The 19,840-nt window shown below is 34.6% G+C and overlaps 2 protein-coding genes across 2 annotated transcripts; both read right to left on the bottom strand.

The window, feature by feature from the left end:
• Positions 1-766: 766 nt before the first annotated feature.
• LOC144544089 (uncharacterized) lies at positions 767-1,976 on the bottom strand. Its single transcript, XM_078292507.1, has 6 exons — positions 1,948-1,976; positions 1,821-1,899; positions 1,646-1,726; positions 1,410-1,529; positions 962-1,034; positions 767-867 (listed from the first exon to the last, which is right to left on the bottom strand). Exons 1-6 carry the CDS (start codon positions 1,974-1,976, stop codon positions 767-769), a joined length of 483 nt encoding a protein of 160 aa, XP_078148633.1.
• Positions 1,977-5,557: 3,581 nt separating this feature from the next.
• Positions 5,558-19,726, bottom strand: LOC144544088 (DNA-directed RNA polymerase V subunit 1-like). Its single transcript, XM_078292506.1, has 19 exons — positions 19,568-19,726; positions 17,092-17,218; positions 16,315-16,430; positions 16,008-16,064; positions 15,440-15,592; positions 15,134-15,295; positions 14,326-14,481; positions 11,801-13,555; positions 11,442-11,617; positions 10,913-10,988; positions 10,694-10,818; positions 10,156-10,307; positions 9,562-9,836; positions 9,178-9,351; positions 8,836-8,976; positions 7,687-8,495; positions 6,958-7,066; positions 6,687-6,866; positions 5,558-5,701 (listed from the first exon to the last, which is right to left on the bottom strand). The coding sequence occupies exons 1-19, from the start codon at positions 19,652-19,654 to the stop codon at positions 5,558-5,560; spliced, it is 4,974 nt and encodes a 1,657-aa protein (XP_078148632.1). The 5' UTR covers positions 19,655-19,726.
• Between the last annotated feature and the right edge of the window lie 114 nt (positions 19,727-19,840).

The raw sequence follows: 19,840 nt of genomic DNA, 5'->3' as shown, positions 1-19,840 counted from the left end.
TATAAGTTGTTCATATTCCATCGTTGTTAGATGTTATTAGAAATTTAGAATCATCTGCATCACTGAATTTGTGCAGCAAGTATTAACAATTTTTCTTTTTTTGTTTTTCCTTTTGAGAAAACCTGAAGCATATCCAAGAAAGGGATGGTTTAGTTTAGCCTGGCACTGGCTTAACCGCATGCAACTTGTAATATTGGGATGTTCATTTTTTTTTTTTTGGTTGTAATAGGTCATGTTTTTGGTTTGAGATAGTCCAAAGGGACAAAAAGGATTTATTCAAATTTCAAAACAATCAACCCATTTAGCGCGTTGTAGCTTGGATATTACAGTAATCGATGTCTTTAACTAGATTAAACTTTTTTGTATCTAATTTTCAATTAAAACCTTTGCTCAATTCAAGCCATTTTATATTGAGTCCCAATAATGCTGATTTGGAGTGAATTCCTTCTATTCAGTGACCAATAGAAAAACACAAAATGTTTCTCCTTGCAATGTAAATTTTTCCATTTGAAAGCAACAAAATAATATTATACCATAGATAAGCTCATAAGCATGAACACATGATGAACATCAATCGAAGTTACCAGGTATGTGATTGATAGACAAAAGTCATCATAATTACCATTTTTTACACTTGTATATTGAATTACGCCATAAATTATTGGCATAAGCGAGTTGAGACTCGAATATAAGAACCCAAAAAAAATTAAAAATAGTTTCTATAAAAACCTGAGAAATGAAAAATGACAGACTGACAGTATCAAAACTAAGAAAGAAAGAAATGATAAATAGCTTTTGTTTGGATCCTCTTCTGGGGACTCCAGCTCTCATTTCCCATAGTGAAGCCACCTGTACCCTTCGGTTCCTCTGCCATACCAGAAACCTGGTTACAACATTTGATTAAGATGTTTTCTTGAGCCTCAGTATATTAGAGATTACTGTTTCCTAATTTGTATCATACCTCCATATTTTTTTCTGAGTGGTGGTTTTTCAGTGAGTCCTCTCCTCTTCCTCGGATTCCTCATCTCGTCGCTCTGTTCGACAAAAGTATCTTTTGCAAATTAGCTAATATGTGGCGACTTACCACACAATTTCATCTAGGAAAGGTGCTTACTGTTACACTGTCTACCAGTCATAGAGAAATTATCTAGATCAATACAATCATTTCTTAATTTGAATAATTCTTGACTTTTCTTTGCTTTTCTTATAAATTTGTTTTGTGTAGTTTTGTACAGTAAATATGGATTTGATTGAATATATGATCAAAATGACCTGAAACAGATTTGATTTCTCCGACCCTGAATTTGTTTTGGGTGTAAATGTGCAAATGATTTATTTTATTGAACTAATTACTAACAATTGAGTAAAAGGGTAAATAAAAAAATTAAAAGGTCAAGCAAGAATCGAACCATATCAGAATCCATGTCACTCCTTGTGCATTGGTCCTTTTCTGATGCAATAGAGTAGTCTCTCCTAGAACGAACACGGAATCCACCTTTCTGACGCGGGTATTGATCAAAATATCTGATCTAATAAAACAAACAAGCAAAATTTCTTCCTTAAATTTTCTTGTATATAATTGCATGCTAATCATAACTCATAACTAAACCTGAGTTCCATTGCTAGAATTAGAAAGGCAACTTACTGTTCTGTACGCTGCACTTTCTGTTCCATATTCGACAATTGCATGAAGACCTGACAGTGTTCTCTCAGAACTCCAAAAGCTCTAAAAGGGAAATAAATTTATGTTTTATGAAACAATAACATAAATTTCATTGCCTAGCTATTTTCAATGGCATTAAATAGATCAAAATTGGTACCTCTTTAATTGTTAAGACATCGCTTGAGCAACCAGCAAGATTCGGGTCCTGTGGATTTCTTAGTCTAAAACTCTTTACACTGCATACATATTGTTGAGAAACACGATTATTAAGGGACTAATTAGGCCTCAGACCCGTTAGGGTTATTTTCGTCATTGGCTTTTTTAGGAAAAGGAGATGTCTTAACCTTCCAAGACAACGAAATAGTTTTTCTAGGTCTTCCAACTGATAGTCTACCGGAATGTTCTCAGCAATGACGGTACGAGCCTGTCAGAATATTAAAAAAAAAAAATCATATTTTGATGCCATAACTTATATGACAAAAAATAATCATCAAAATGATAACCTGAAGTTCATCTTCGGTAGGTTGGTCGTCAATGGCCAGCAGGTTTCTCATCTATATTTAGCCAAATTATATCAACTAATTACCTTGATAAAATATATCTTAGTTTGTTAGGTTCAGTAGCTGCAATATACATAATCAGTTACTGACAAGTCGGAAGTATCAGCAATAAAAACAATGAAGAAAAAAAAAAAAAAGAAAAAGAAAAGAAACAATGAAGTGATAATGAAAGTTGAAAACTATTTCAAACGCCATTGATAAAATAGAACATTGAAAAGAGAAACTTACAGTCATGAGATTAATAACATTTTTTCCAGGAAATAATGGATTTTCTGAAATATCAGGCTTTCTTTTTGACAGAGTTAGCATTTTTCTTGCTCTTCTCTTTTCTATTGGGACATAAGATTATTAAAATATAGTCGTATATATTCTCATTTTTAATTTAGCAAATATAGGTCTCCTATATATTACATAAAAATGCAAAAATAGGTTGTGTTTATAATATTCTCATTTTTCTTTTTTTCTTTTTTTCTTTTTCCTTGTTCGCTGTTGAAATATTCTATTTTTTTATTTAGTTGCTTCTCCTATATAAACGAGCATCTCTCTAAATAGAGTTGGCTTAAATAAAGTACCAAATTTGGTTTGCTTTTAATAGTTTATCTTTTCCGTTGAACAATTGTCTTCCCCTTTCTTCCGAATTTTTTTTAAATACCATAATTAAAAAAAAAAATCAAAACAATCTAGATTTGAGAGATTCCACATTTACCCTAGCTGCACAGTCAATCTGCAGCCCATTTATGGGAGGCCGCAGATTAGCTTAGAGGTCCTTCAAAACTTAAATATATTTAACAGCGTATTTTTTGTGCTTTTGGGAACCTCTAAGCCCAAAAATATGGAAATATGGAAATTCCAAAAATTTAAGATGTTCTGGTTTATTTTTTTTTTATGATTATGGTAAAAATAAAAATTTCGGCTCTTTCTCAAATCTTAATTGGAGTAATATTGTCATGAGACATTAATCAACTTTTCGCTTGTTGCAAATAGTTCTTAATTTTCTATTTATGATAATTATCTCCATTAGTCTTAATTTTAATTAACATTATATGTTCTTATTTGATTTTTGTATGAATTTTATCTCTATATTTAGTTCAATATTGATTTCAAATTAAGAACACATACTTGTTTATATTTTCATATTAATTATAACATAATAATAATTTTATGTTTTTGTTCTCATTAGTTAGAATCTTTCTATGAAAAAATTATAAAAATATAAAGTGAAATATAGAAAGTACTTATCACAAGCAAAAATTCCAGGATTTAAAGGCTAGTGGCAGTACCGTAATTAAAAATTACGAGCTATTTTCGTTATGCAATTTTAGAAATATTAAAAGCCTAATATTATATTTTATCCTTATGATTTTTATATGAATTTTAAGATTGGTTACGGACTGAAGCGCCTAAATAGCAAATGTATTAAAGCATTATAATTCTTTTTTATTTATATTTAGGAAGCATTATTTTTTATTTGATTAAAAAGGAAGTTGTTGGTAACACACATCACATGAATATAAATAATCAGCAATTGTTAGCTTAGGTATTGGATGAATTTTTGAAAATAGAGACTTCAGGTTCAAGAATTCATATCACCTAAGTTAACAAAATATTTCTGTTTGAATCTGAACTGTTCAATCAAAATCCGCGTGCATTCTATCTAAGGTCAGATTGGTCCAAATTTTGATCGGACAGCCTGGATCTAATCAGAAATATTATGTTTCCTCAGAGGATTTGACTATCAGTTCAAGCCCTCTCTCAAATAAAAGATAGTAATATAAGATATTAATCGTTTATGATTTAAATTTTAAATCATTTATTGTAAATATTGTGATTATGATTTGACTATCTAGTTAAATTGTTTGGACAATCATTTCTCAATTCACATGTGAATCTATTGTCTATAATTTGATTAGACTAAACATTTTCTATACCGTCAGATCTCTGTCAATATTCGTGCCAGATGTGGTCGCTTATGAAATGACGACTTTATTACTTCGTCAACGAAGCGAAGGGTTTATCGGGTAAAAGTTTTAAAGTAGTTTTGGCTTCATACAGCGCACAAACCATATGTAGTGTTCTTTTGATTCTGTAGTTTGTGCGCTTCATGAAGTCGAACCCACTCTGTTAAAATGTTTACACTGTTTATTGATAGAGAACTATTTCTTCGTGCTCTCTCCGGCACCTCTTGTTTCGGAAAATCCAGTGCTCTCTTTCGGAAAATCCAGTGCTCTCCTTTCGCTTTTTCTGCGTTGGATCTATCGATCTGCCTATTTGCACATCAGCACATGTAATGAGAATAAATTTCTATATTTGTATTATCTTTAAATTTAATAATTTCAAAAAAAATTGTCAAGTACAAATTACTTTGCAAGTATACAAGTTTGTGAGTGCTTATCTTAAGCATTCAATATTATTATTTCAAGTAAGTGTTATGCTGCTCGTATGTAGCCTAGTTTATTGCTTTAGCTTCTATTATGAGAAATCATTTCGTCTGACAAAATGATGAGAAATGATTTCGTCTGACAAAATTCATTTTGTTAGAGAAAATTATTATTTTTTTAAAAATAGAAGGATCACAATATTTTCTGTATTTATCTAGAAAAAACTTTTGAACCGGAATCAATAACTCAGATTTAACATCTTTTTTTTTCCAATAATATACAAAGAAATATTTTAATTTTTCTTATAGCTGCAAAAAATCCGGCCTAAAAAATATTGATCCGAGTTATTTGTCACAATCTTTCTAATAAATCAAATTATATAATATTCCATCTATTTTCCAAGAAAATATATAAGATATTTATAATATTTCAATATAAAAAATAAATAAATCATAACATTTTCTATTTAATTTTAAAAAAAAAAACACATTCAGAAAATAAGTTTTCCGGAAAGTAGGCCTGAATTCAAAAATTTATTCTCCGAATTGAACATAATTCGAATTTTTCCGAATTTAATTGTAGAATGTTAAATTCTATATTATTTTTGAATATTAATAAAAATTTCGGAATATGCAGGTTTTGTATTAATAGTTTTACTTAATTGATATCTGGCATAAATAAATAATATTTGGACGCAACAACAGTTCGCGCGCTACTTTTTTTTTTTTTTTTTTTTGAAAAATAGTGGTATTTACCACCGATTTTATTGAAATAAAAAACCATAACATATTTGACCAAGTACCTAAAATTGGTATCAAATATGGCAAGTCTGTACAATTATTCAAAACATAAGCAGAAACAATAGAAAAAACCAGAACATCATAACATGCCCACAACAAAGCTAGGCAACAACATAAGAAAACACCAAAACATCATAACATACATAAAACTAAGTATTACAAATCTAATAAGTCTTCATCATCTTCCTCGTTGTCAAACATTGGATATGGGGGTATGCCATCCCCAGAACCCTGCTCTAGGAGGTCCAAAGCTTGGGTCGTATCTGGGCTTCTTTCTTCCTCCAACAGAAGGAAGGAGATCTGGAAGATTCTTAATATCGAAAGGCATTATAAGATTTAATTTAAAGAATGAATCATCCTCCCTAGATTTACACCAAAATTGAATCAAATAAATAATCTTAGCACCAATAACCTTAATAGAATAAGGAGAACTAACATTAAAACATAATCTATTGCGTTCTAACCAAATAGTCCATAGAACAACACATCGTAATAATTTAATTAATAGTCTATCTTTTAAAGAAATAGAAGCATCAATCATCCAAGTTCGCGCGCTACTTGAGACGAGACGCATTTAATCTGTTTTCATCCTCAACTTTTAAAAAATATATATATATATGAAAATTAAACGTTTTAAATTTAAGTGTTCATTGTGGAACCTCTTATTTAGATTTTGAACTTACTATTTTTCACCAAAAAAAGTTTTTTTTTTTGCTACTATATTAAAAAGCTGATTTTATTTTCACCTTCAATTTTATTCTTAAATTATTTCAGTTAGGATATGAATTCTGTCTGTAAAGAGTCAGTGGTGTGGCAGGCAGCCTACGATTTGAATAATTTTATTTTATAAATTTGTGAGATGTTGCTTTAGGTACAAGAAGTACAATCAAGGTTTTGAACTTTTCTCTTCATTGTCTGAAGAATTAAAATTTACTAACTGTATTTCTATTTTCTCAAATGCATTTAGTTTTTTCTATAACATTTGTAATAATAATATATTAAGATGGATTTAATTTGGCAATGCAGACAATGTCCATAATTAATCCCTAAATTTATAATCGACCATTTCCATACAATCTATGTAATATACATATCCTGCGCAACAAAAACGATGAAATGAAATATAAATTATGCATGTTTAATTTCATGTAATACAAGAGATAAACTCAAAATAGGGGCCATACATAGTCTTAATTCCAATGAATGGGCACCAAAGCTGTTAAACTTGCACATATGTGAAACTAAGCTTAAAACCTCTAACTGAGTGAGGGAATTAGATATTTACATTTGGTGCATGGTTTCTTGGTTTTTTGAAGTACTTGGCACAGAATGACTCGCCGTGCTCCGGGTTACTTTGCTTAACAAAGTTCTCCAAGCATTTTATGTATGAGAAGTCGATTACGGTCCCATCAGATGACACTGCAAAAAAGCACCTGGTCATCTGGTACTCCTTGTGCTTGTTAACCTGCCAAAGTTCAAAATGTTAAGCTTTCTGGTAAAGTACATTCAATCTCTGGCATCAATATTTAATAGTTACTTTGGAGAGTGTATCTTACCATGATGTGGTCCATCTTGTCAGTGATTTTGGACTGCTTATCTGGGTGAAACTCAAAGACATTCTCAGTTACAAACTTGAAATCTTCATCAGCTAGTTTCTCACCGTCACTATATATTTTACCAAAAAACAACAGACTTTATTAGTTAATACAGACTTTATGCACAGGTCCAATATCAGACAGTTTTATGAGCCCATCTATCAGTGGGGTTCTGATCCCACAAGTCCCACACGAGTGAGAGAGAGAGAGAGAGGGGTTGGAGGTGCTGAGAGTACCAACTGGTACAGTACTGGTAAGACAATCGGACGGGACCGTAATTTCAGGGCTGTATTCAGGGTGTAGTTGGTACCGGTAGGTGGCTCAAGTAGGGAATATACCAGTTTTAAACTTACTGGTGAGCTGCTGGTATGTAACTGGTACGGCAGGACCCGCATGAGGTGTTCAAGGAGAAGATGAATTGGTCTGCTAAATTTTTGTTTAGAGATCAAATTGTTGTAATTCTTAGTAAGTCAGGGGGCTAGATGTAATTTTTGTTCTTTCGAGCTATGCTGGCTGGTTTGGGGAGTTTCTTTGATGTTTTGGGTGATCTTTTATGGTTCTGATGAATAGTTTGAGAATTTAGATTAGAGATTGATGAATGAACACTACTTCTATTTTTCAATAAAATGTGTCGAAGCCTCTGTCAACTTTCAGAAAAAAAAAAAAAACAGAGAGAGAGAGACATCATACATGGCTTCACGCAAGATTCTCCTGATGTTCTGGACCATTAGCTCAATTTCTAGAAAAATCTTTTCCTCTTCAGGAGTCCAGGGGTCTGGTGGAGGCCTACTGAAACCGCGTTCTCTCCCCTCTGGCCTCCTAGGCTGCCGCCCACCACGGGTACCACGTCCACGACCACGGCCAGGGCCACTTCCACCACTGTCGTTCGGGTCATTATTCCATTTTGTTGATTTTGGCCCACCCCAACCATCATTACTTCCTCTTACACCAGGAGTGCTTCTATTGCTAACTAAGTGTGCGCTCCACCCATCATTCCCAGCCGTAGATACAGCCTCCTTGCCCCAATCACCACCCTCCGCATTACCAGCCAAGGGGGTTGCACCACTTGTTCCTGCGGGTACCTTGGCAGCTTCATTTCCACCCCAAGGTATGTTTTTCTCCTTTGGAGTCCCTGAATTACCCCAAGGATCATCTGACCCAATTTTGACTTTTTCTTTGCTCTTATCTTTGGCTCCTCCATTACCCCATCTACCCCAACTGTCTCCACCAGAGTCAGCAATGGGCACTTCATTCATGTCCCAGCTGTTATCCTTCCCCTTTCCCCAATCAGTTTCTTTGACAGAATCCTCAAACGTTGGTTTCTCACCAAGCACATCAAACTCAGGGGAGGGGCAATAATTGTCATTGTTATATCCATTTGGTTCATAGAGGTCATCAACATCTTGTAAGCATGAACCATTGGCGTCTTTTTTGGTTGTGGTGCGAACCAGTGAGAGGAAGTCATATAGACCATTCTCAGCACATTTGTCAGAAACCAACTGGAAATATAATGGGTATGGGTTAGGAAAAGGAAATAGTTAGAGGCAAATTACAAGAAATAGGAATTGAAGATAAGTACATAGCCAACCTAAGGGTATTTGCAGAAAATTGGATACTACTGATCACTATTAGAACAAAGAAAAGAAAGTGCAAAATGTATCACTCTTAGGTATCCTTGATAGTATTAGTCAGGTATGCTGTTTGATTAGAAACCGTACTCCGATACTAATCAGGGCTTAAGTGGCCATGAAAAGTGTATGCAAAAAGTTTGAACTAGTGATTCGCCTATGTAAAAGTTAGGGCTTCGACAATTCTAATAAACCGTACAAAGTGACAAACCTGCTTTTTATCCCACAGAACTTGAAATGCTGATCCAGTGCCAAGCGCCACATGCTTACCCCATGAGCATGACGAGACCACACTGTCTAATGTATCAGAGTAGCATTTCTCAGCTGCCCAATCAAAGCATTTCATCGGAGTCTGCATTATAAAGAACAAAAAAAATGTAATTAGTAAAATCATCATTGCTACTATATTAAGTCCTCAACAAGCATTTAATTAACATTATGCCAGGCTTTTATTGGCGGGTTTTCTTGGACAAATTAAGACAGCATGGGTTATTATTGGAATGTGAAGTTGAGCAGAAAAAAATAAATCACAGCAAAAAGGAATATTACTGACATATAGAGTTGCTTCAGTGAAAGGCACTTGAATTTTCAGCGATTGGAGCATCGTTTTATATCCAGCGATGTTGAAGCCATTAAGATTACCAGTGAATGTCATGTTGTTGGCAACCACAATCAAGTGATCTTTCATCACACCTTTTGCAACACCGCTGACCGCGATGAATAATCGCTGAAAAGAAAAATGAACGGTACAAGAAGAGGAAAGTCAGTAAATTTACCCGCATCCAAAATGTATGTACCATTTTGTAAACCAGTCAAGACTCCCAACTGAACAGATGATATGGTCATAGTCAGATTTCAACTGGGTTTTCAAAATGGTTATGGTGCCAATAAGCGAACATATCTAAATAACAGTAGAGAGGGGAAAGATTAGTCAAACCTGAACGACTTGCTCAAAGGCACAGGAGATTCCAAGGAGTTCTTCCGCCTGTGGGATCCCATAAGGAGTAGACCGCCTTATGTCTATGAGGTCTATCACTGGAAGGCAAGCATCTATTGTGATTCCCAATGCATCCCCACTTGTCAATGATGTGTCTTTCTCTATAACAACCTCTACCGTCACTTCCCCATTTATGACCCGGTTGTAATTCCTCACCCAGGATATTTCTTCGGGTCCCATCCATACAATTTTGGCATCACCGACTCTTGGATCGCCTGCATGTACAATCAATCAAGTTGAAAATATGCAAATATCTTTCTAGAATTTAGTGTTTGACTATCAACCATCTTCTCTAGTTTTGATTATCTCCTAATTCTCTTCTGTTTACATTAGGACCATTTATTACATGAATAATTTAGGATTCCAAATTCCAAGTAAAAAAAACTGATTGACGAGCACAGTAAGCCGTAATCTGAAAGTGCTTTAAATTAACTTGATTTGCTCATGAAATTGCTTTGGGTCAGCTTTGCGATACATACAAAAGACAGAACTATAAAGGAAAAATATGGTATGGTAAACAGAATATGATCACACCTTTAATAATAGTGTCCAGGAGTATCGGGGAGATGCTGTTGGACATAGCACGCACTAATTGCTCAAATGTTTCACAAGTAGAAGTTGAGCTCACCTCAGAGAGACAAAATTGCAAGCATGGTTCATTTGCATTCTCCAGACCACAACATTTGCTACAAAATAAAATAGTAACAATAAAATCTTGTTCAAAATATATTAAAAATATCACAGAATAACACAATGGACTCTAGTCCAGAATAACACATGGTGATGTTATTTAAATGTATAACACAAGGTTTTATTGTAGTATTATAAGGTCCATGTTCATAAAATATGAAGTTAAAAGCATATCGGATACAATAGAGCTGGTTTGCTTAATAAGGTACTATAAAATTTTATCATAACAATAACAAAGAATTATGCATCTACATAAGGCCAGCAAGAAATAAAATATCCTAAACACTATAATCAGTCATCATCAGTCTTACTATGTAAGATAGCTTGTAAGTGAGAGAGAGAATTTCTTATATTTTATTTGTTTTCTGTGTGTGGTTGGTACCTGGCAAAAAGAGATAGCTTTCTAACTAATTGGCCAAGTGTACCCTTCTTTTTGTTCTTCTCAATAGTTTCCTGGCACCTCTCAAGAACATCATCTATACTTATGTTTAACCTCTGAAGCTGGACCTGTCTTAAGCTGAGTATTAATACAACCAATCTAGCAGAACGATGCTTTAGGCCATGTAATTCGCACTTAAATTACAACAACAAATTTAACAACCTTGTCAAGATGGAAATGACCCACAAGAGATGGAGTTGTTTTTGCAATCTTGTCCACTGTGGTCTCCTGATGATACCTGAAAACATTGTGGGATAGAAATAGAATACAAATATAAGATTGGTTAAGAAGATATATGTAGTGGGGCCCATTCTAAATGCCACTTGCATAATAGAAATATGATCTTTGTTGGGGTGCAAATAGAATACAAATTGAAAAATAAAGACAAGGTATCATAGTGGGGCAAATTGAAAAATAAATACTTAATCATCTTTAGTACATGTTATTTGCATAATAGAAATATGATCTTTGTTGGGGTGGGTATAATATTGCAAATACGACATCATTTTATTATTTTATTAACCGTCATCATGGGGAAAAAAATCTTCGCTACTTTTCTTAAGCAAGGGTAGGGTGAATGCATTACCCCGGCTCTGCTCCACCCCTGTTGGTATCAATTAGGTTATCTATTGAGTCTTGCACATCTTCCAAAAATTTTAAAAAGGAATAGCAGAAAAAATTAAAAGCATACTCTATTGATAAATTTGTAGCGCAATCCTTCAATTTTACTTTTTTGAGGCAACTTTGAACCACGAGTGCCGCCCTTTCCTTGCAGAACTTCTTTCCGCAGAAGCAATCATTCATGAAAAGTATTACACGCCTACCATTATCCTCATTCTTGTAAGCTACATTGGTCAAAAGCACTTCCTGTTTTCATTCAAAAGAAATAGCAAATTAATCATTTTGTTGTTCTTTGATTATGTGAACTTTATTAATTTTTTTAGTACTCTTATATTAAAAGACCTTCACAGAAGATCTCATAAATCTGTACACATCTAACAGTGTAGTTTTGATGCTTACTAAGAAAAGATAAAATAAAAGAAGTTTCACCTTCATCAGTTCCCAAGAGGTGTTGTAGCTTTGGGATGAGTCGAGCACTGCATCATACGCCGGTTTTGAAATCGCTGTAGCTGCAAGCACACCGACAGGTTCACCAGGTGGTGAAAGCTTAATCTGAGCCTCATCTGTCCCCTCGCTGTAGGCAAACTGAATTATAGAATTGCTACACATGTTTCGCACGGTTCCATCATAGCAGATCACTACATCCCGCATCACCGCCATGAGATTCTTAAAAAGTGTCCCTGGCTCAGTCAGGCCACGTGACGACCGAGCTATCACCTCCCTGGTTGAGATAGCATGCACCAGTTCCTCAAAAGGATTCAAACCCTCGTAGAATGAGCTGCTCACTAACCCATATGCCTCTGATGGATACTTACTGGGATCATCAACAGAGGGAGCAAAGCGGTTTGCATAAGTGGACAGACAATCTTCTACCAGGTCTCTTGAGTAAAGCCGGTCCTGGCGATAAAGTTGAAGGCCAAGGAATCCAAGCTGCTGAATGACCTTTGTTATAGATGAATCTGACTTTGTGTCCATTAGGTAAGCAAGCGGTGAACTGATGATTGCGTCCAAAATTGCTTGCTTGCATAACCGCAAGCAACCCTCCACGCCAACCATTGGTTGGTTGGGGTTGGGACTTTTCTTCGATAACAGGTATGCTTGTCTCCCAATGCTGTTCTTGACAGATTGAAGGGTTCCCTTTGGCATGTTGTAATCCCTCAAGCCAACACTAAACCCTTCAAGATTTAGGAGCTCCATCATCATTAGCTGGACAATGTCCATGAACTGCAATGCCTCTTTAGAACCTCTGGAGAATACAGAGGCAACAATTTCTGAAAATGCCCCATGGACGTAATCTCGGTCGAGGTCCAGCCTGGTGATTTCTCCTCTTACAACCTCATGTCTGTCGCCATTCGACTCAAAAAAGCTAGGCAAGGCACTCTGTATCAGCTGTTCCATTTTATAAAGGGGCCCACTTTGACCTTTAGGTGATTTGAGAACAGCTGGGGGTTGCAGCCGCAAGGGGGAAGAGTGCATAGCAAGTTGTTGAGCCATGGGCTTGCTCAGGAAGGAATGTTTCATGAGAAACTTCAATCCGAGGAGAGAATCATGTGTCACTTGAAGGCTGAGGGTCCCATTGTACGAATTAATCAACTGCTTCTCAACACTAAAGAGTTCAAGTGCCTCAGCTTTTGCGGGGAGGGATTGTGGATAGAATATGTGAATGCAGTCCCCATCAAAATCTGCACCAAATGGAGAGCAGATTAACGGGTTAATCTTCACCGTATGGTCGTCGTGCACATAGACATAGAATGCTTGAAGAGAGTGCTTGTGAGTACATGGGGGACGGTTAACAAAAATCAGATCCCCATCCATGATTCTCCTGTTGACTATATGGCCAACTCTAAGATTTTTATAGCCCCTAGCACCAGCTGATATTGCATAGCTGGTGGATCCTTTCTGGTAGGTGAAATATAGCCGCTTGTCAACTATGTCTTGCAACCGAGCAATGTTGTGCGCCGTGACCAGCTCTGGAAAAGTGACATGTTTTGCGATCTCTGATGGGAGACCAATAACATTTACGCCAATGTAGGGATCACCAGTGATGACACTGCGGGAAGAGAAGCTAGAAGCCTTGCTGAGGAAGAGAGTCTTCATCTTCCCAAGCCATTGTTTGGTAGACGATCTTTCACCAGCTTTGTCAGTATTTTTCCCAAGTACATATCGCCTCCTGTCTTGGGGTCCCTGCATGGTGTCATAGATGAAGATTTTCACAAAGAAAGTTAAAATAAATGCTTAAAAAGATCAACTGCCAGAAAAAATCAGAGTAAGGAATTAAGCTACAATGGAGTTCTACAAACTAATCTAGCACATTACTGTAAATGCAATTATGTTGCAACTATGACACCATGTATCAGTCAAGCAATGTTGTGCTAAGATAGCTGACAGAAGACTGGCAAAAATACTGAAGTAAGAAAATTAAATAACTACACGAAACAAGCCATACCAGATGCATAAAGCACCAGAATTAGCAAAATGTGACCAAATACCAAATACCAAAACTTGTTCAATAGTACCAAAAATGCAACCTCCACTTATCTAGAGATGAAATAACATTGAAAGTGAATTGGGGCAGGAAAAGGGGTACATTTGATTCCTTTCATGAATTTTAGTGGTATATGACTATATGTTTTGCATCACATGATTTGGAGGGACATATGTTATATATTGCATTTTGCAGAGATGTGTGTGATATTTTTGAAAATTATACTATTATAGGACTGCACATGGAGACGGGCGTAAACTACAATAATACAATCCACAAAATAAGCAGTGACTGGCGATTAAGACACAACTAAGCAAAAATGCAAGCCACAAAGAAAACTGTTACATCACTGACCCTCATACTCTAACAACCAGTACCAAGAATTAACGCTATGATCCTTAAATACAAGATAAACCCTCAAATACTGGTTACCAGATAAGCAATATTTGAACATCATCAGGAAACATACTGTAGTGCTTCCTCTAAGATTCAAATATTGCGTGATTGCTAGTTGAAGATCACTCGATTCAGCTTCATGCGACTCAAAATTAGGGGTTCCTGACCTCGACCTCTTTATCGATTTAATCTTGTTAAGAACTATCTTAAGCAATGTATGTGACACATCCTGTGAAAAGTAGTAGTGACAGAATAAGGATCATGTGAAGTTGGGTACTTTTTCTAAGAAAATTTCTATTGAGTGAAAACAAAAGATAATTCGTAATACACTAAAATTAAACCAGATGTGCCAAATATATATGATGGGTTCCTGCTCAACTTCCAGCTCCGGCTAATAGTATACATCCGTGCTGCAAACGAATCAAACTTAACCCAGTTTGAGTTCGAGTTCGTGAAACTTCGAACCGAACTGGTTTGAAATTGAAGCAGGGTTTCGAAACTGAAAAGAAGAGTTCGAGTTTGATTCCATGTGATTTGAACTTTTTACCTCTTCCAAGTTCCAACAAAGGAGGAGATAGTCAGACCCAGTTCGAGTTCAAGTTCGAACCAATTTCGAACCGAGTTGGTTTGATTCATTTCCAAACAAACTTCAATCAAGCGTGTTAATTGCAATTTTTTTTCAAATCGAACTCAATCGAATCACGAGCTATGAGCTTTTTTGCCAACCCTAGTATACATCTTTATAAATTTCAGTTTTACTTGGAAAATATTGAAAATGCAATCAAAATATGTCCCAACCTACATATATCACAAATATCCAAACATATTTCTAACAAATAGAAGAAAAGCACAACTAGCATAAAATAGAACCAACCACTCACATTGGAAATTATGCTTGGCCCATCTGAGAACTCAGGGATCACACGTAGACAATTGGGAGGCACTGGAAGATGCAACATTATTGCGCCAGGTTGAGGGAAAAAGCCCATTGCAGCGATTTTCTTCTTGGTTTCTTCTGGGATTGCTCTCAGGATATTCAAAACCTAAAGAAAAGAAGTATGTAATACTATCGGAGATTAGAAGCCATTTAATAACAAAAATATTGGCCACAATTAACAGATTACAAGGGTACTGAACTCCGGTGGATTTTTTTATATATAAAGAGAGATGGAGAGAGAGAGAAAGACCTCAATTGAAAGGAGGGGGCGGGAAGTGCCCGTACCATATTGGAACCCATATCTATCAAGGAAGTTCCAATATCCAGATGATATATTTTTTTCGGATGTTCTCAGCTCAAGAGACACAGCACCATATGAATTTTTTACCTCAACACCAAGATCCTACTACGCATATAAAAAGAATTTCAGAATACAACCATTTGTCCGGCAATACCAATAAGATTTGACAATATACACGAGGATCAGCAGTAACACAGCTCACATAGATTAATATGTTGCCTTATTATTTACAATGTTCTAGATGAACTTCTTTTTGAATAATTACCAAAATTTACAAACTATAAAGAACTTTGAATTTTTCAACACGCCAAATCATACGGAATGATGAATTTGTTACAATGCATATTTAACCGGTATAGTGCAAACTAAATAGGGCTCTTTCGTAGAGGTTGGGTTTACACAATTCAACCATAAACTAAAAACTATGTCAAAATAATTCACAAATGAAAAATTATGAAACAAAGCAAAAACATAAAAAAAAATAGGTTCTAAGGTTCAAAAGGGGACATCTTGTTACCTTACAGTAAAAACATGGTATAGTTGAGACGCTCTCTCCTCCTTTGTTGACATTAACCTGAAATTTGCCAGAACGGAAAAGAAAAGTATGATAATAGGAACTAGTAGTTACAGAATGATCAAAATCAACTATTCAAGAAAGCATTGAACAATGCCAGCAACAGGCACTAGACCTGATCAGCATGCAGCATTTCAGGTTATAGCAAGCTTTAACGGTGCAAAGGATCTTGCCATAACCTGAAATGCTGCATGCTGAAATATCCCCAAAATAAGCATAAAAAATATGCTGAAATATTTGTTTAAAGTACCTTTCCCTTCTTCACACGGAGACATTTTAGACAAATGACACTGAGAAGATGCCTCAGCTCGGAAACATGCATTGGGTGAAATACTGGCACTGGCAACTCTATACACCCAAAATGACCTAATTGCCAGTAAAAATAGAGGAGGGTTCAATTGCCTCCATTTTTTGTGCCTCCACTATGCCCCCGTTAGATGTGATCTATATTATTTTTTCTATGTGCTCATAAAAAATTATCACATTTTAATTTTATTTTCATGTTAATCAATAAGTTGAAAAATCAACATCTAGAAATTATTCACATTAGTACGTTTTTTATAAGCTCTTGATGATAATCAAAACAAAATTGAAATGTCATAATTTTTTACACGTGCATAAATAAAATGATGTATATCATATCCAATAGTTTTATTTTAATTTCTAAGTTTTAAATTTTGAGTCATTAAAATTTTTAAAAATTGAGACATAGTGGAAGCACAAAAAATGGAGGCATTTGAATCCTCCTCTTAAAAATATTATATGTTGGTCAATACCAGATAAACTGCAAAAATCCAGATGATTGCCTAAAAAAACCCAATGATATAAAACTGTGACAACAATAATTCAAAAAAAAAAAAAATATTCTAGCTGCACCAACTGAGACCATGATGATCAAATTAGAGCTGAAACTTCAGAAAATTTGTTTGATTCACCTTAAATTAACCTTTTGCCCTTACTCTGTCAACCAATAGCATGCAATAAAAGCAACCTTTTGGGGGTGAAAAGGCAAGAAATAATAACAAACCTTCACACTGGCCAGGCTCGGCAGTCCCACATGATTTACATGTACCAAACTCCAAAGGGAGACCCAGAAATGTGTCTCCTAGCTGGCTAGTATTTGAGATTGGGCATTTATTAACAGAGTAGGTGCACTGAAATGCAAAAGGGAGAACATAATTAAATTTTTTTTTCTCCTACAACAATGGCGCATGACTAGTATTAATCACATGGAAATTAACAAGCGGCCTACTGAATTTGTAACGACCGAGGGAAAAAACCCGGTCGGTCGGTTCAGATCCGAATGGTGACACCCGTGAGACCGGACCGAACCGGGGTCTAAACCCGTGTCAACTCATACCAGAGTCATGGGATGGGTCTAGCTCGGGTTTTTGATGGTTTTCTCAACTAGAACCGTGCCAATCTGTCTGAATCTGAACTTGTGGACCGAGATAGTCCAAACCACGAAAAATCCAGACCAGACCGCATTAACCCGCCCCACTTTACGAGAGCTAATTAACCGTGACCAAACCCCAGTAACCCGGCAGAAAAATTCAAATTCAAAATTCAAATTCAAATTATAATAAAAAAAAAGCTAGTCCCCCCCTCCCCTAAAACATCTATAAATACAACTCTCTCCTCTCATTTTCACATCAATTTATACTCACAATTTCTGACACTCTTATACTCTCATTATTCTCGAACTCTAGTTGTTTTCATAATTCTCAAATTTTAATTTCATTATTAAAAATGATTTAGTTGTAGATTCATTTTCATTCCGCAAAGGTGCAAACGAAAGTCTACAAACTTCGGCACCTTCCACAAAATTTGAAGGTTAGATTTTTTTTTCATTATATTTTGTAGAGTATTTTAAAATTTAAATTGAAAGTCAGATTTATTTTATGTTAGATTTAGTTTATGTTAGATTTTATAGTATATTAAAATTTAAATTGAATGGTAGATTTAGTTTACGTTAGATTTATTTTTATATTATATTTGTAGAGTAATTTAAAAGGAGCTTGATAATTATGCCCCAAACGAAATCTCCGAGCGCGTTCCCTAAATAGTTTAACAGAAAAAACTATCAATATTATCTAACTTTCATTTGCAACGCTAATATCTAAACATTTAAAGCTCTGTTTATAACATTCATTTAAATCTCTATCTAAAAGCATTTCTAGATAGTTTTAACTCTTAACTATTTTTGTCTTCAAGCCAAAAAAAAAAAAAAAAAAAAAAGGATAGGGACTGAGATGCTCTACAACTCAGACCACTTCAGGATTCAGACATTAGATCTGAAATCAGAGATAAAACATGCCAATTTTGCATCATTCTAAACAGGCATGGTTGATCCACTAAGCAGCTTAACATGGGACATCTATGTCCTTTCTTCACAAGGCTGCCTCCTATTAGATATTACAACTTAGATATGTAATTTTAATTTTCTGTCAACTGCTTATTTACTTTCTGGCTTTACTTTTCTGATACTTTAGATGGTCGTAACAGTAGCTTGCAATTACATTCCAGTTTAAATTCAAAACAGTAGTACTTTATGATAATGATAGTTGCCTACGGGCTATTCTTGAGTTTTACAACAATTGGTAATAGTCAAATTAATACTAGGCAAAAAAAGAAAGACTCTTAAACCTTTATCTGAAAGTATTAACTACTTAATTTTGTGCAAAGCATTGGTTTAATTGGTAATGGTCAAATTATTCAAACCCCTCTCTCAATAATAACACTACAGTGCATGTACAAAACATATAAACCTCATGTACAAAGTCTTAAAATTTTAATGGTTGTAGACTGAGATTTAAAAACTTGAAAATTTAAAGTGCTCATGAGTTTTACTTAAAAAAAAAACAAATGACTTCAAAATTACTCAAAAGTATTTCTTCATAGATCTTATTTGAAAGATAAAATTTAATAGAAAACGTTCATATTTTTTAGATTCATAAAATTCATCATGGATGGTCGAAAAAATGAATTAGAATGATCAGAGAAAAATAAAAATAAAAAGACTGAGTGAAAATAATATTTTCTTTTTTGGCTTGAAGACAAAAGTAGTTAAGAATTAAAACTATTTAGAAATACTTTAAGATAAAGGTTTAAATGCGTGCGAGCAACATTTTAAAATGTTATAAACATAGATTTAAATGTTTAGATATTAGCACTGAAAATGAAAGTTAGACAACATTGAAAGATTTTTCTGTTAAACTACTTGGAAATGCGCTCGGAGATGATAGCTCGGGGACCAGAACATTTCTCAATTTAAAATTCAAATTGAATGTTAGATTTGTAGATTGTTAGATTTGTAGAGTAATTTAAAATTTAAATTGAATGTTATACTTATTTTTATGTTATATTTGTAAAGTAATTTAAAATTTATATTTATATTATAGTAATTCAAATTTAAAATTTGTCAAAATTGAACAGAACCAAACAAAATTTGTTTCTTACTCCGTCTTAAATAAAAAGATAAATAATAGGAAAGAGACTATTACTATTTCCTCATCACTGGAAATGCTCAACTGAATGCTCTTAATGCATCCGACCAACACCAGTGGAGCATTTTCTGTTTGCTCTTCCATTTTTGATATCTGTAAATAAGGAATTAGAATAAAATAAGAAACATTGCTTGGGCTTAATAGAAAAAATGGGGAAAAAACTAAATAGAAAAATAAATAAATAAAATCTAAAAAGGGGTATGATTCTATGAAATCTCAGTTTATAAGAAACTGGATTGTTTATCCCGTCAGTTAATCTAACCATAACGA

This window comes from Carex rostrata, chromosome 26 (genome assembly GCF_964058835.1).
Source record: "Carex rostrata chromosome 26, lpCarRost1.2, whole genome shotgun sequence".
Taxonomy (NCBI): domain Eukaryota; kingdom Viridiplantae; phylum Streptophyta; class Magnoliopsida; order Poales; family Cyperaceae; genus Carex; species Carex rostrata.
Note: the sequence above shows the minus strand (reverse complement) of the source record. Positions and strands in the feature narration are given on the sequence as shown.